Source organism: Boleophthalmus pectinirostris, unplaced genomic scaffold (genome assembly GCF_026225935.1).
Source record: "Boleophthalmus pectinirostris isolate CB_2022bp ecotype Guang Dong unplaced genomic scaffold, ASM2622593v1 HiC_scaffold_15, whole genome shotgun sequence".
Lineage (NCBI taxonomy): Eukaryota > Metazoa > Chordata > Actinopteri > Gobiiformes > Gobiidae > Boleophthalmus > Boleophthalmus pectinirostris.
Genome location: NW_026571070.1, coordinates 25,142,124 through 25,159,949, shown reverse-complemented (window position 1 = coordinate 25,159,949; position 17,826 = coordinate 25,142,124). Strand labels below are relative to the sequence as shown.

General features: G+C 37.9%; 1 protein-coding gene across 1 annotated transcript in view; it reads right to left on the bottom strand.

Moving 5' to 3' along the window:
• The window catches only part of tgfbr1b (transforming growth factor, beta receptor 1 b), a 56,897-nt gene that overhangs the window by 14,730 nt on the left and 24,341 nt on the right, over nucleotides 1–17,826 (bottom strand). The window contains exons 4-6 of the mRNA XM_055150771.1: nucleotides 17,225–17,455; nucleotides 11,128–11,295; nucleotides 10,133–10,289 (exon numbers count right to left, since the gene is read on the bottom strand). Of these exons, the coding sequence (XP_055006746.1) occupies nucleotides 10,133–10,289; nucleotides 11,128–11,295; nucleotides 17,225–17,455 (556 nt within the window). The remainder of the gene's footprint in view (nucleotides 1–10,132; nucleotides 10,290–11,127; nucleotides 11,296–17,224; nucleotides 17,456–17,826) is intronic.

Here is a 17,826-nt window from a genome sequence, read left to right as displayed (position 1 = left end):
ACCAATACATTTCTAAGATGGTAAAACAGAAAGTATTCAATTATTAAAGATGTAACTATATCCAAAGCTCACGGTACGATATTATCACGATATGCATCTCATGGTACAATATTTACTGCAATATTTTGGAGAGAGGCTGATATAATTGTAGATAGGATGCTTTTTTGCTTTTAAAATACCCTGACAAGATTTTGGTGTGAATTATTACTGTAATAATCCCAAGAATTCAAGTAAAAAACATAACTTCATGTTATCTGCGCTGAAATTAATCATGGCATATGTAGTTCCCGATGTTTATTAGCTTTTACTACTATTAAAAAATGCATTTAAGCAAAGGAACGTGTAATTCGATATATATTGTGACGCCCCACGGTATTATTATGAGACTTTTGACGATACAAGCATGCCTCATGAGCTGCTCTTTATACTGATCGCTGTAGACACCATGATAGTTGTCACACTGTTAAAAGTCCCAGTTCCTGTTTACAGACTCTTATTTATGGCTGTGGCGCTGTGGGGTCATTTGTTAATTGATGTCAGCACCCCCTGTTCCCCGGCTCCATCTGTCCAAATCTAATGCACTTTTGACTTGGGTGGTTCAGCTGCAGCCCGGGGCGCACAAATGGAAGAATTATAATGAAATATTTAACGGGAACACGCTGTAATGATTTTAGAGTTATGTTGTTGTTTTGCATTCACTCTTTGCGTGCTGACATTTCGTCTCTCCGTAGTTACGTCCACTAAGAGGGGATTATAATGTCTATATTCTAATTTTGAAAACATTCTGGTGCTGATGCTACTGCCGGTAGCACAAAACAAATCTAACAACATGTATAATTTACTTTTTGGTCTTGTGAAGCATCTACAACAGGACTCAAAACGTAAAATTTTACAACAATAGGACCAAAACTGCAACACTGGGATATTCACAAGTACTGTTATACAATTACAATTTACATGATTGCTACATTTAGAGGATAGCTTACATTTACAAAAGAAACAATACCTGATTTTTATGGCTTTAAAAATGTAAAATAAAAAAATGAAAATAAAAAACCTGTATCACACAGCAAGCTTATTTTCTAAGAGCCGATTTAATACATAGGGGAAAAAAACTCACGCTCACTTTAAAGCGTGAAATTATTTTTGTACATTATTTTAAAAAACAAAATCAAATAAGAAATCCTAAATTAACTGCAATGAGTGTAGAACAGCCGTCACATTTAGTTAGAAGCACCAGCGGCCTCCATCAGTCTCTGTGGGCCCTGATGAAACTGAGAGGTCATGCATGTCTCTTCCCCTGTTGCTCTCGGCGGTAAACCACGAAGCACTGTCAATTCAGCTCATTGAGGAATCCTACTGGAGTGGATTGGAGCCGGGAGAGACTCTACTCCCACTCTACATGTGAGCATACAACCTAATGAAACAACCGCAATGGCCACCCAACGCGCAGAATAACAAAGAGGAGATATCGGCTGTGCTTTTGCATACGATAAAGCTGCTCTGATAAACAGCTAGATTAATTTTTTCACGCACAAAGCTGAAAATGTTATATAACTGGCCATTAAGACTTCAAAATATATTCAGTATTTTACAGTCTGATTTTTAAACTTACAGAAGCTGCACACACATCTGTTAACATTGACTCCATCACAAGCTGGAGTACCTGATTTTCAAACTGTAAAAAATTAAGTATTTATGTAAATCTATCCAACTAGTCCCTCGCACTCATAAAGTAAAGTATAAAGAGACACAAATACTCACACAGGAGCTATTTGGCCACTGGCGCAGCTTTAGAAGAGTTTTTTCAGATACAAAAGTGAGCCAGCATGGAATACACTTGCATTCATGTTACGTACTACAATTTAAATGTTGAAAATCGCCTTCTATTGTCTAAATAAAGAGTATTCTATTGTTTATTGTGGTATCAGAATCGCTATCTAGACTGTATAATGGATATAGCTTGCTGGCGAGTGATGGCCGCGCTTCTGGCTCCATTGACACTGGCTCCGATTCACTTTCTACTGAAAAACTTTCTAAAACTGCTGTCGTGAGTCTTAAAATTTGGTCTTAAAATGTTGGTATTAACCCACTCTACATCTGGGTTAAAATGTTTGTATTGTTTGGAGGGATGTAACAATATCCGTATCTCACGGTACGATATTTAGAAGAGGAGAATATAATTGTAGATGGGACACTTTTTTGCTTTTTAATTACCATGACAAGATTTTGGTGTGAATTATTTCCGTCATAACCCCAAGAGTTTAAGTAAAAAACACATTTCTTCGTGTTGTCTGCAGTAAAATGAATCATGGGATATGTAGTGTCCAATGTTCATATGCTGCTGCTGCTATACACCATGCATTTAAGCAAAGGAACTTATAATTCGATATATTATGACAGTCCACAATATTATCGTGAGACTTTTGACGATACAATATCTCGATATTTTAGTTATTGTTACATCCCTAATTGTTTGTATTGACCCGCCCTACATTCAGTATAGAGGGTGTTTTTATTTCACCATTTTGTCCATAAAATCAAGATATGAACATTAATTAGACAAATCAGGTGCCTTCTTTCCCTGAGGTTGCTCCCACTGGCATTAGCAACAGGTTTGATTGAGAGCTAAGCGCCCCCAGCCAAACCAGCATTGCGGGTGGAAAGGAGTGCTCGGTTTTTGATTACTATAATACTCGCGGTCAGAATTCCAAATATAGAACTGAGCTCCAATTTTGCCCCTATAACTGACAGTCTCGATGAGCTTCATTTGGCTGAAGCTGAAAGCTATGGGTGGCGTCATCCACACCTAGTCCACTTCTTTACACAGTCTAAGTATTGAAGTGAGGATTTGAGTTTGACATTTTAGTATCATAACAACACTAGTGGATTAAGCAGTGAGCAGAGCCCGTAACCCCACACTGAAATGCTTCATCGGTTATGTGCTTTGTGAATGTTTCATACTCAGCACAAGGAGACGGGAGACTGGAGACAGGAGCTTCCCCAGCCTGAGGCACACGTCTGCTCTGTTCACCAAACAAAGAGGAAGTGAAAAGGAGAAGAGGATCTAAGTATGTACAGACAATCATCTGCAGACAGGGGCACTTAAACCAGACGAAAGCCACTGTCTCGCATTACACCTTTGACTATGCAACACAAGTGCGTACAAGGACGCCAGCTTTCAATTATCTGCTATGTCATTTCTCAGGGTCAGTATAGATAAATAAGCCTGTGGAAGTATTAAGAAAACAGTCAGACGATACTTCTTACATAATGATGTGACCTCCAATATTTGAATGGCCAGACTTTGTTGAAGTTTATACAATGTAACTTAAAGAACATATTTTGTTAAACAGACTTTTTACTGTTTTTTTACTGCCCTCATCAAATACTTAGCTGGAGTTGTATTTTTAGGTTATTCACACACAGTATGTTTCATGAATCAATTAAATTAAAGTCTTCTCTGAGGACTAAAAATGCTCCATTTGCATTTTATCCATTTAGCTGTGTCACAGGTAAAAATGAGGACTTCTCCTGGTCAGTTTTTAAGCCCATAAACCATCAAAGGATTCTCATTCTATGGTCAAATTCACCATGAACACATAGCTCTATTAGTATAGCGATCATGTTTCCAAAGGACCTCATTTGTTTATTCCATGGTTGTTTATTCCAATGACTAAAATGTCTCAATGGAAAAAGAAGAGTACTTCATAAAAGTATAATTTCCAAACAATGACATTATTAAAAGGTAGAAAATGTGAAATACTTAAACCAAACATGGTGACCAAAAGCATTTTTAAGAGGGAATTAAAGCTACAAGAAGGGGGCTCCATGGTCAGAACACTTGATCTTTTTGTACTAGACTGAAAAAAATAGTCAAGCAGCACATGTTTTGTAGCTCAGAGTTTCACTTTATCTTTAAAAACAAAAAACTATTAAAATGTATTTCAATATAAATTTTCTGAACATAAACAAAACAGACTTTCAAATCATTACCATCATTGGCTATAGAAGATAACATTTTCAACACCTCCATACAAGCCTGCTATACTATATTTTTTCAGTGATTCAGTAAACCTCTAAATCTGGTTGCAGTTTTGAGTTTGGAGTCTCTTGGCCTGGACTGAAGAGACAGAGCTGAGAGAGGGGCAGAGGGGCGGTAATGGCACTATCGCTCTTATTTACAACAGCACTGGAGCGGTTCAGAGAGGAGTCGTGGTGAGAGGAACAAGAAGAAGAGTTCAATCTGCTGCCAGTTTCACCTCGGCCACAGTACCACCACAGAGAGGCTGATGAGTGAGAGACAGGGCTGTGGAGATGAGACTATAGAAGGCACGGGACACCACATCAAAGTGACTGGGTTTAGAACAGAGTAGGATGCACAATAAATGGATTTTTCTGACATACATTGTAATTGCTATTAGGTTTGAAATGTATTATGATTCGGTTTACTTTACTAAATCAGAACTATCAACTGACAAACTAATACATGAATCACATTTTAGAACATGTTTGTACTAGTGTTGTCTCAATACCATTTTTAGGGATCCGATCTGACACAGATATTTGGCATTATTGTACTCACCAATGCCAATACCAGGCCGATATCAATTTTGTTACAGTACAAGCATAAAATAAAAATACTAAAAGGCCAATTTTAAAGAAAATCTACAAGAATAAATAAGATTTTGAGGATTAAAGTATTAGTCAAATGTATAATGCCCTTGATGATAGGCAGCGGTGATGTAAGATAATGTCTGTTCAAATTGGGATTTTGATTCAATAACAATTAATCTTGAAATATTAATATAGAATGGGAATCCAGCCTGAATTCAGTCAAAATGAGAGCTTGAATGATTACGTTTTAGTTTTAATCGATAAAATTTTTTACAATACAAGAGAGCAGATAAGTTTTGCATATAATATGAAGCTGTTAAGTAGAGTTGTAGGACTGCAAGATTAAATCACAATCGAAATAAATGGACGCAATTAGCAAATTACCATGGTTCCAGTTTTTTATGTAATAATTTCTGCATAAATAAACGCTAAACACACACAACTTGTATTTAGTTTGTCAGTTCACATTTTAGTGGTTTTTTTTTTCAGTGCTTCTACTAAAAAAGTGAACCTTCAACAGAATCCTATTCACTGTATTCCGTGGGCGTCACCATCATTATTCAGACTGTATTATTTTGGATGGGGCTGCCGCTCTCTACAGCAAATAAGTTCAAAACAGGCTATAAAGTCACATTAAAGCCCAGAAAGTAGATGGAGTGCTGACTTGATGGTGCACAACATTTTACACAAAGGAGTCTACTTTATGTCATATTTAAGATGCAAAACTTTTCTCAAATTCACCATTGAAATGAATGGGATCCCTGTTTACCGGACGTGTTACCACAAGAAAGAGCGGTTTAGAAGCATTTAAAAGACAAAAGTGGGCAGGGCAGAATAAGGCGACTTAAAACTTAACACAAATCAAATCACAGTCTCAATGCTTCTCAGAAAATTGCAATTAGATATCTTCCCAAATTGTTCAGCTTGAGTGTACATTATAAAAGTAAAACAGCAACAATATTTATCCATTCTGAAGCCATTATTTTCAGACATCCACAACCCTATCTGATAACAGACCTCTAAACGAGCTGCATGGTTACATTTTGTGCAGACCCTCTTCAAACATAAGTGTTTAAACAAAGCTTCATGCATTTCCTTTAGTCTGGGAGTCCGCCCAAACTAAATATTGACCTATGCTGGAGCTTATGAGCCAATGGACAATCTTCCTGAATGGCAGTTCAACTGACATAGAAGATGTGCTTATCAAATAGACCAAAATCTAAACTGGAGTCACGGCAAATAAATCCAGGTTAAGTTTTTCTTTATGCATTAACCAAACATTAACTAAACATTAAGTTTTGGTTACATGCATTAACCAAAACTATTTTAAAAACTAAACAAGACCCAATACTATGAGATACACTACTGGTACATTATCAGTCCTTAGTCGGACTTTTTGAATTAATGTTAAATTTTGTATTTACTAGGGCTGAATGATTTGTGAAAAATATCAAATTGCAATTTTTTTGTCCAGGATTGCGAATTTATGTTTTAATAATACGATTTTGTTCAAAGTTCCCATTTCCAACACGTCCAGAATAATTGAAAAAATGCTGAAATATGAACAGACAAAATTATACAAGAATTACATTTCAGAACATGTTTGTGCAGATCTAAACTATAGTTATAGTTCTATCAGTTTTGAAGCAGGGTATTTTGTTGCTTGTGGAAAATATTATGCTTCTTAACAAATTACAGGCTAGTATTTAACATCTTAAAATCTCCATTGATTTAACATTAGGCTAAATGAAAATCAAAAAGGTGTGACAACACAATACTGAGCTCCATCAACTCCAAGGTTATCATTAAAATTCTCCGCTCAAAACAGGAAACTATCAGTCCAATAGTTCTACACAGGATGCCTTTAATCAACCAGCTCTAACCCAGTACGCAAAACTTCTCTAAGTGCCAGCACTGTTCCAGAGTAGTTCACAGTTTTGATTTCACCTGGAAGTGTAGTTGCGGACCTGGCCCTTTATTGAAGATGTTACCGTTTGATAATGTGGGCTCAGGCTGCATCACAAGAGGAGTAGTAGCCAAGGTCAGCCCTGATCAGACAAAGAGCAGCTTTATCATCAGCCCTATCAGATCCGAGAGAGAGGAGAGTGGAGCCGGACACGACCACACATAGCTCAAGATACAAAAGAGTGGGAAGTGCTTTTAAAGGTTTTGTTAATAAGGTGTGCAATAACAACTGTGATACTACAATAATGCAAGTTTCGTAGGGGTGTAACGATATCCAAGTCTCATGATACGATATCGTCACGGTATGAACCACACAGTACAATATTTATGATTTTTACGAAATTTACGAGGCTCACGATTAGGGATGTAACGATATCCAAATCTCTCTGTACAGTATTTTCACAATATACATCTCATGTTACGATATTTATTGCGATATTTTGTGGAGGCTAACAAAACTGTTAATACGCTACTTTTTCCTCTTAAAATGCCTTGACAAAACTTAATCCAAAGAACTAAGACTTAAAAGTGCTTAGAACTGTTATTTCTTCCAGTAGTCTACACTGAAATGGAGCAAAGGATCATGGTCTATGTAGTTCCCTGTCTTTTTTAGCTATTCCTGCACCATAACTCTTAAGTTAAGCAAAGAAACTTGTCATTCGATACATTGTGATGGTCCACGATATTATTGTGAGAACTTTGATGATACAATATTACAATATTTCGGTCATTGTTACATACCTAAAGTTTCGCAATACAATCGTCAATTACATTACCAATCGCTGGGGATGGTCCGATACACAATTTTTGAGATGATACATTATCCGCCTTTTGGTTCAGTATTTCTCAATAAATCCATAGCAAGGACAGGAAATATAACTTAAGATGAAATAAATGTCATAAATTTACTTTTTGTACACTTTTGTACTACTAACTTTTTGATTTATCTTGGCTATAAAGTAATTACTTCGGTTTAGCATGACGTGTGATACAGCCATCTGTGATACAGAAATATTCCATTTCTCCCATAGTCTGTAAATATAAATAGGCGTAGCCAACCAGCTAGCCACCGCATTCCAAATAGGGAAGTGTGCATGAGGGCACTTCCGGCTCCATTGACTCTGGCTCCCATTGTCTTTACAGTGAAAAATTGTCACTCCTCTGTCAAACTGCTGCAGTGAGTCTCGTCACTTAGGTCTTAAAATGTTTTTGTGTTAATCCGATCCTGTGGTTTTTATTTTGCTATTTTGTCCCTAAATAAATTCCTATTCCTAATATGGAGCTCCAAATTGGCCCTTATAACTGCTAGCCTCATGAGCTTCATTTGACTGGAGCCATGCTATGGGTGACGTCACACTGCTTTAGTCCACTTCTTTATACCGTATACGGTTTCTCCCCATTGATCTATTCAAAAAGTCAAATCTATTACAATGAGGACAAACTAGGAAAAAATATTGAATCAACCTGCAGATATTTGGGACATACAACAGCTCAGCAATTTGCCAAAACCCTCTCTTTGATATCGACTGATACAGGAACCGATATAACATCCAACCCCACTATCTAAATCCTTCTCCTTTGGAATAGAACAGTAATATCTGCACTTACAGAGACATATGCTGCTTTTTTTGGCATTTAGTAATAGACTATGAAATCAAGCAAATCACCATAATGCATTTTGTTCACTGTACACGCAATACTGATCTAAAAAGACTTAATAGAAACGGTGCATTGACTTCCTGTTCAAAGCTGCAAAACTGGTTCTGCTGGCCCTGCCTCTTTACAGTAGCAATTACTTTCAAGCGTATGATGGCTTTTTGAAAGACTAAAGTAGCATTTTGAAATGGTGTTAGCCTTCACATCTAGTATGGCCACTAAAACTGTACCTTAATTACCTTGCTATTTATGTAAGCACAATAAAATGCAATGTAAAACAGCAGTTTCCTAGCAACAAAATATTCACAATTCACTTCACAAACGGGTTACAAACAACCAGAGTATTAAAATGCTCCCCTAATGCCTTATTGTTAAAAAGCCAGACTATCTGAAAAGTTGTGTGTGGCGCGAAAGTTGGGTTGCACAATTAATTGAATTTTAATCAAAACGAGCTGTCAGTGGCGTGCTTGGGGCTATTTAATCAAGAGTTCTACAACCAATTTTTCTGTCAGTAAAAACATGTGGTTTGGAGCAGTGTTCAGAATAAAATTGGACTATATCTGTGTGAAAATTGGCACTGATTAAAAAGTTTCTCTTATTAAGAAGGGGTATTACACTTGTATGGAGTACAATTGCTAACACATAACATATTTAGATCATGTTGCCTTTACTTGGTTTGGAAATACTATATTCACCAGAAACAACATATTAACAGAGCACCATCGGGAACCAGCTGGAAAGTCCCACTGGCTGGAAAGTCCCCCTGAATTGTAACTTGTAACCCTAATTGTAACCCTTTATGGAACTAAGTTAGTTAATCTATATACATATAAAAAAAATTATATGTAATTATATGTATTTTTTGTCATTATGTATATTGTACACACGCAAGTTACACTATATCTCAACACATTTATTCATGCATACAAATGCATACACATGCAAAAATAATGTGGTCTCAACTGTGGTCTAAAGTGATTCTGAATGATTTTTGAAATTCTGTAGCTTTCCAAGTTTCTTGTGTTGCGCTGCTTACAAATTATGTTCATGGCAGGTAAGGAAATAATTTATATTTCTTCCCAAATCAACAGTTACAGATTAAGAAAAAAAAATTTAAATATGATTTCATAGTAAACTTGAGGATTATATTGATATTACATACTGAAAAAAATATGTGCCGCTTCGGGAAGATTGGTAAAATGACATAAACAAGGCCTGACATTTGGTCTCGCTACATTCACATTTCAATTTATTATGATATAGAAGCTGATTTTCTAACTCTGTACATCACAGTGCGTGATGCAGCCAACTGAAGACTGGTGAGGACATCCTCCCTCTCCCGGGCAGAGCAGTTACCCAAGTACCGCCCAAGGGAAGGGAGTAGGGGGATGTTCAAGCTGAGAGAATGGGACATTCGAGCTGGGACTTTCAAGCCTGGGGGACGTTCGAGCCAGTATTCGATGATCAGTTTGTTTGTGGGATCATGGATTGTGAGCGGAGCATTGGACAGGAGCTAACGTCTAACCAAAAGGAGGGTTGGAAGAGGGCCCAGGAGAGATCTCTCAATTACTGAAACATGCATAGAATGTTATAACATGGTAGAAAACTAAGCTAGCATTGAAATAACTGAAAGCTATATTGGAAATTGGTCAAAACAAGGAACAAAAATCAGCCCAATGTGAAATAGGCTAGGCTTGTGTTAGAGTGTATTCAGTTTTTCAATTTTTATACTTGCTTTTATGGAAATGGTTTTATCTATTTTCTGATGTTATGATTGCTGCAATTCAGGATTAGCATCTTGTGTTGTTTCCTGCCAAGTCAATCTTCAATACCAAAAGATATTGAAAAATCTGAAGTCTGAAAGCCTGAGCATAGAGTGGGGCAGTGAACACACCTCTTGGTTCCGACCCGGTGGTTGGGGGCGATGTCGATGGTGTCTGTGGCAGAGTCGTGACGCACTGCCAGCCCCAGGTCTGCGATACAACACGTGCCATTCTTCTTCACTAGGATGTTCTTGGACTTCAGGTCTCTGTGAGCTATGGCCGGTTTACCTACACAAGCAGACAGCAAGTCAGATCTGTGGTTTTCAATACAGTCTACAGGGATTTCACTGTGAAGAAATACAAACTTACTCAGGGCAATATATTGAAATAGTCTAGTAGAGTTTGAACCGTAATCTCATTTTAGACTTAGACAAACTTTATTGATCCACAAGGGAAATTACTTGGACAATGTAACTCAACATCACATTATATTACAATAACAAGGAGTAAAAAATAATAAAATGGTAATAGACTATTTTGGTCAGCTTGGCATATTGTGTTTCCCTACTTTTTTTGTTTAATGCAGCTCTATTGTCAAAACCATTTTTTTTTTTCCCACCACCCACTCCTTCTATTGGTCAGCCTCCATCATGCTCTGAGTGAGTGACAGGTGGATTTAACCAATCATAAATGTAAACTTTCAGAAACAGCAGATAGCTTTAGAAAAGATGCATCAAAATACATCAAGATCAAATCTAAATCATAGCCTGGCTCTTGATCTTGATGCAAACTTTTAATGCTGAGTATAGTGAATACAGAGCTAAAATAAAAGTAGCTGCAAAAAGGGACGATTAGAAAAAAAAATTAAAAACTGTGACAAGGTGAAATTTCTGCACTTGCGCGGCTCATTTTGCAGTTTGTTCATATTGTGCACAATACTTGACCCTCAACCAAGGGCACATTTTAGCACATTTCTGCTTATTTACAAAGACAATCCAATAAATACTAATCAGAAGAAGAAAAAAAATGCTAATATTACTCTTGAAATTTTCCACTAGTTGAACCACCACGTACGCAGTACAGTTCTCCCAGCATTGTAATGTACCAGCTGTGTGTCGCATCTCACCTTGCGTGCCTACGATCTCCATGTGCAGGTGGGCGAGGCCGCTGGCGGTGGACAGGGACAGTTTGATCATACCCTCCACGGTCACGGTGTAGCGGTTCAGGTAGTCGAACAGGGAGCCGTGTTCATGGTAGTCCGAAACAAGCCACAGCTGAGTCCACGTGCCATTATCTGCACAAACACACACAGATTTACATATTTATCAAGTATTATTTATATATTGTCTAAGCTGCGTTTAAGAGCTCTGATGAAAGTGCTTTGAAGGTTAGATGTTTCAAGAAAGTGTACATTCTAAAATATACACAGGTGCTTTGCATTTTTAACACTGAACAATCATCAGTGAAGTAAAAATGGGCTCAGTTAATAGGTACTCTATGTAACCTTTCTGGTGGAGGACCCATTACCTGCTTTTAATATTCCACAATATTACACAATGGCATTCAACTTGTATATCTGAATGGAGAAAAGTATGTGAAAAGTTACAGGTCAGATCTATGGAGAGACGCCAACGCTCACAGTCAGAATGCAGGCTTTTCGGATATTTTTAAGCAATAAAAACAGCTGTAATTGAATAAATGCATGTTAGCCAAGTTTAATATACAGTCCCTGACAAAAATCTTGTCGCTTATCCATTTTGTAGAAACAAAAGCTTATAACCTGACTTTAAATTAATCGATTGGTTTTAGAAATGTCTCATATGAAAGCTAAAACCCTCCCAAATTATGCTCAATATACAAAAAAAAATTTGCTTCACTGAAAAAAGATTGATCATTTAGAAAGGTCAGATTTTGGCAAGACAAAAGTCTTGTCGCCTTGTCATATGATGCACCCAATCCTAGATTACAGCCTCACCTGTGATCAGTTACTGATCAATCAGTTAGTTTTTGTGTATAAAAAGAACCTCAGCACACCAGACCTTCACATCAACTGCAACTTGACCTCTGACAACATGCCTAAGATCCACCCTGAGACCAAAGCATTAATTATCAAGAGGCTGAAGACCAGATCCACTGCTGAGGTGGCTGACATCTTCAATGTGTCTCAGCGTCAAGTACAAAGAATAAGAAAAAGACCTGAAATGACTGGAGATGTTTCTGACAAGCCCAGGTCCGGCAGACCCCGCAAGACAACTGCTCGGGAGGACCATTTGTTGATTGGAAAATCCAAGGCCAGCCCATTTTCCACTGCAGCAGAGCTCCACCAGGCCTGGTCACCTCAAGTCCCTGTGTCAACCGGAACAGTTTGTAGAATTCTGTCTCGAAATGGCCTCCATGGTCGAATCAGTGCACAGAAACCAGCACTAAACAAAAGGCAATTAAAAAAACGTGTGGCATTTGCCAAGGCCCACAGCCTGCTAAAAGGATGGACACTGGAAAAGTGGCAGAAGGTGGATTTCTCAGATGAATCCTCGGTTGAATTACATCACAGCCGCCGCAAATATTGCAGAAGACCTACTGGAGCCCGCATGGATCCAAGATTCACCCAGAAAATAGTTAAGTTTGGTGGCGGAAAAATCATGGTCTGGGGTTCCATCCAGTATGGGGGTGTGTGAGACATTTGCAGGGTGGAAGGCAATATCAATAACCTAAAATATCAAGAAGTATTAGCTACCTCTTACATTCCCAACCATAAAAGGGGTCAAATTTTGCAGCAGGATGGTGCTCCATTGCATACTTCTATCTCGACATCAAAGTTTCTCAAGGCGAAGAAGATGAAGGTGCTCCAGGACTGGCCAGCCCAGTCACCAGACATGAACATCACTGAGCATGTCTGGGGTAGAATGAAAGAGGAAGCATGGAAGGTAAAACCAAAGAATCTTGATGAACTCTGGGAGGCATGTAAGACTGCTTTCTTTGCTATTCCTGATGACTTCATCAACAAATTGTATGAATCATTGTCGAACCACATGGATGCGTCCTTCAAGCTCATGGAAGTCATACAAGATATTAAATATGGATCTCACAGCACCACTACTTAATTCACTGACGTTATGCAACATATTTTTGTATTTGAAGTAAATTATTTGTTCAATTTTCTGTAGGCGACTAAACTTTTGTCTTGCCAAAATCTGACCTTTCTGTGTTCATTAAATGATCAATCTTTTTTCAGTGAAGCAAATTTATTTTAGTTTATTGAGCATAATTTGGGAGGGTTTTAGCTTTCATACGAGACATTTCTAAAACCAATCGATTAATTTAAAGTCAAGTTATAAGCTTTTGTTTCTACAAAATGGATAAGCGACAAGACTCTTGTCAGGGACTGTATTGTGAAACATTCCAGGCAACATCTATATGGTGGCTGCCCCTCACCCCCAATAGAAAAGTTGGTACCGTATTTTCCAGACTATAAGTCGCTCCAGAGTATAAATCGCACCAGCCAAAAAATGCACAATGAAGAAGGAAAAAAACATAAGTCGCACTTTTTGGAGAAATGTTTTTTATAAAATCAGAGACCAGGAACCAACATTTCATCATCAAAGTCAAGTTATAGTAATAATAATAGAACAGAGAACAACAGGCTGAATAAGCGTTAATATGTTGCGTTAACATATTAACAGTTATTTAGATAATTATAGCATAAACAATATAACACAAGTTTACCAAACTCACGATCTCACTCCAAATCACTAAATCCATAGAATTCTTCATCCTCGGTGTCACTTCTCACCTCCAGAGATAAACCACAGATCCATGATGTAAACAGAGCGCCGCTTCCTCTTCTGTGTAGCCGTCGTCAGACTCAGCATCAGTTCCAGTTAGAATTAGTCTGGCCTTTCTATCTACCTTTCTTTCTATCCTGACAGGATGGTTTCGGTTGTCACTGAAGTTCAGGCTTTGCCAATTCATCCAATGACTTCCAGGAAAGTTGCGTGGTGTACCCCACCGGTTGCTGTCAAGCTGTGTTCTCCATCCAAGCTTTCCACCAGTCCCTCACAAGATTGTCGCTCACTCCAAACGTTCTTTCTGCTGCTCGATTACTGTTTTCAGCTGCATATTTCACTATTTGCAGCAAGACAGCGGTGTTTTCTACAGGAGACATGCGCAGTAGAGTGCGAAGTGACAGTGGTACAGGAGTAATAGTAGTACTAGATACTGACACACAAGCTTAGCACGCCCTCTCATGGCTGTCCGTCTGAAAATTTTAATATATAAATCCCACCGGAGTGTAAGTCACAGGACCACCCAAACCTTGAAAAAAAAACGCAACTTATAGTCTGAAAAATACAGTAATTGAAACCATGATAGAGAAACATTGTTCAGAGTCCCGCAGTCTCACTCTGATTTTGAACCATGATAGACAAACAACTCACTGGAACCATCCCAGATAATTACTTCTGTATGGTTTTTATCCCAAAATACCTCTAATTAATGCTTAGGCAATATCATTATTTTTTATTGTTTCACAAATGTCAGCTTTGACAACACATTGCATCAAAAATATATCTGGAGTTGTGTTCTATTTCATGCACACATGTTTAACACACAAACCATGCATATTTACAAGGTGGAACAGAGCATTTTGAGGTTTGAAAACGCTGACAGACTAATAAACCAGGATTACTCAAACATGCGTGAATGAAACAAAACAAAACTCCAGGTATGTTTTTGATGAGTTTAACAACATTCTAACTTGGCATAAAGCTCACAACATTAAATTTTGGACCTTTAAAGGCAATTTCATGAACTAGAGGAAAAAAATTCAAAACTCCTGACCAACATGGCTTACCGCTGTCTAATGTTTACTGTACTGAAGGTGTGCATAATATAGGTGTAGGGGAGCGAGCATCACCATGGAGACGGGTGGAGCACACGCAGGCAGACATGTTTGCCGCTGCCCACACAGTCTGTCTGCAGCACTCTCCCACCTTACACTCCAATGCCGTGTTACGGCTCCCATTCATTTCAAAGGCGCAATTTTCAGACTACTCATTCCAGACTAGGGATGGGCATTCGATGAAATTTTCTTAATCGATTGTCGGAAGAATTAACGATCGATTATCAATTAATCATTAACGTTTTTATATTAAAATGATCATCATTATTATTACTATCTGCACTACTAATCTGCATAAATAAATTCAACTTTACGACATATAAACCGTAACGACTTTAGAGCCACATCAATCCGTCTGAGATTATAATGTGTTTAATTCAGTTTTGCACAACTCTCACAGAAACGAAACTTAAAACCGCATCGCCAATTTGCATAAACTCAGCGAAGATAAAACTACAGCTCTTGTGTCGCTGATACGGTCAACTTTTGTCGGATTAAAAGAAAGCCTGGATTTTCTTGTATAAATCATCGTTAAATACACATTTGTGCTTCGGTACATTGCAGACTGATCGAATGTTTGTGTCTCACTCCTTCTGAGTGCAGAGAGCTACAGGTACGGACCCCTGTTTGGTCATGCTACGCACAGCAACCTACATTCGGTTTGTCGATTAAAATTAACATAATCGATGAAATTCTTAATGATCAATTATCGATTAATCGATTAATCATGCCCATCCCTATTCCAGACACTTATCTTAATCACACAGCAACTACCTCCTGCCCAATTTCTTATTAAATGAAATGTTGGTATGTTATAATCAAAATCACAATGTACAAAATGCTTAAAAAATAAAATAAAATAGTGCTTTTGGCCTACTTTAAATTGGTTCAGTGACTCAAACTTTTGATAAGTACCTCCTCAGAAAATACTTTGCTTCACAAGGACTACACCAAGGCTAAACAAGGAACGAACAAGACTTAAAGTACTCGATTTTTTTCATATAAAGTTAAAATTGTTTTGACACAAGAAAAAAGCAGCTTTATCGGGTTCATCCAAGGGTTTTTATGATCTGCAAATCAGGAAGTGATACTGGTGCGCTGTTAGCATGGTAGTTGCTGTTATAAGCACTACAGTGACTGCAAACCTCCACTCTAGCCTCTGAAAGTTGTGAAAACTCCCACTGCACATAATTAGGAATGTGTTTAAAAAGTAGAGATATAACTTTAGATAGCTGTAATGAATAAATATTAATTTTTTTTAGGTTATTAAAAATTGCCCATGCCCAAGTTATTTCTGAACCATGTTATAATGTTTCCTCATCAAAAACATACATCACAAGTTGTGTTTTCTTTCATTCACAAAAGTTTAAATCCTGTATATTTAGTCTATGTTCATCTCTTCTTCTCTCAAACTAAAACCACTCTGTTCCACATTGCGATGTCATGTTGCAATACAGAAAGTGCTCCACTGCTTTAAACTCCATACACCTTCCCTAGAATTATTTGGATAATTTCAGAAATTGCCAATCTCTAATGAACAAAAGGTAAAAGATAGCTGTTGACTTGCAAACTACCGAACAAAACATAACTGCACATATGTTTATGAGGAGGGCACTACATTAGAACATGGTTTAAAGCTCACAAGACTCAATTTTGCTAAACATAGGACCTTTGAGACAGTACAGCACCTTTAACACATAATTGTAATTTTACCGAAGAGGAGCTGAAGTATGCCAGTACAGCCAGAAGAAACAAATTTTGAAATATTAAACTGTACTGAAGGCTCTAGCTCCCAAAGTGAGACCGTGACATCACACATTCTGAAATATGGATAAAAGCAAAAATCATTATTCATAGTAATAGTTTCGAGAATTCTGTCAGCCTATTACCTCTGCAAAAATGCTCTGATTCACATTAACAGTTTACCAAATAATGGACTGCAATAAATCAATTAAGCACAAAACACAAAATCCAAATGTTTTGGGTTTTTTAATAGCAACGTTTTTGGCCATTTTTGTGTAAACTAGGAAACTTTGCAGCTTGGGTCAGAAAAGTCTGATTCAGTTAATGCTGCCTTTAGTGGCCTTTGAAATTTCCAGTAGTTGGTGACGTCACAAAAGACTGCCCTGATTCCTGATTACAAACAGATGGCTGCAGGGACGCAGTTTGAAGCTAGACCAATCACACTGTTCCTTATACCTCCAACGCCTCGACTCTCTTCATTCTTTTCTTAAGTCCTCCAGGTACTGTGCAGTTTAGCAGCTGTTTGAAATGTGGTTGTAGGTGGAGTTTTTGTGTTTAGCCATACTTTAAATGTTGCACTCACCTTTGTTGTCGGCAGCGATGAAGCCCAGGATGTTCTCGTGACGCAGCATGACAGTCTGGTAGATCTCGGCCTCTCTGAACCAGGAGCGCTCTTCACGGGAAGAGAAGATCTTGACTGCCACCTCTTCCCCGCGCCACTTGCCCCTCCACACCTCTCCAAAGCGGCCCTTCCCGATGCTCTCCTGGAGGATGATGGTTCGGGCAATAGTCCTCTGCACCAGTAGTGGCAGGCCTGGGACCCACATAGGGCAGTGAAGAGGTTACTGTGGGTAACCTCTCATCAACATGTGTACAAGAGCAATGGCTCTTATTATTATTATTACACCATTATTAGACTAAAATCTGTTCAAATGTGTATTTCATTTACTCAAGTATCAGACTTCAAAGAAACCAAAATTTAAATTCTATGACACAGGCAGTAAGATTAAAAATATTGAATGTGGATTCATTAAATGTCTACAATTCCAATTGGTTGCTTTTCAACGGCTTATTGGTTTTAAAATAACAGGTTTGGTAGTCACACCCTTCGTGAAGAGTAAAATCTCCCCAATAGTCGTCAGGAGGATCCTAAACAAATGTGCGGCTGTAAATGAGCCCTCTCCT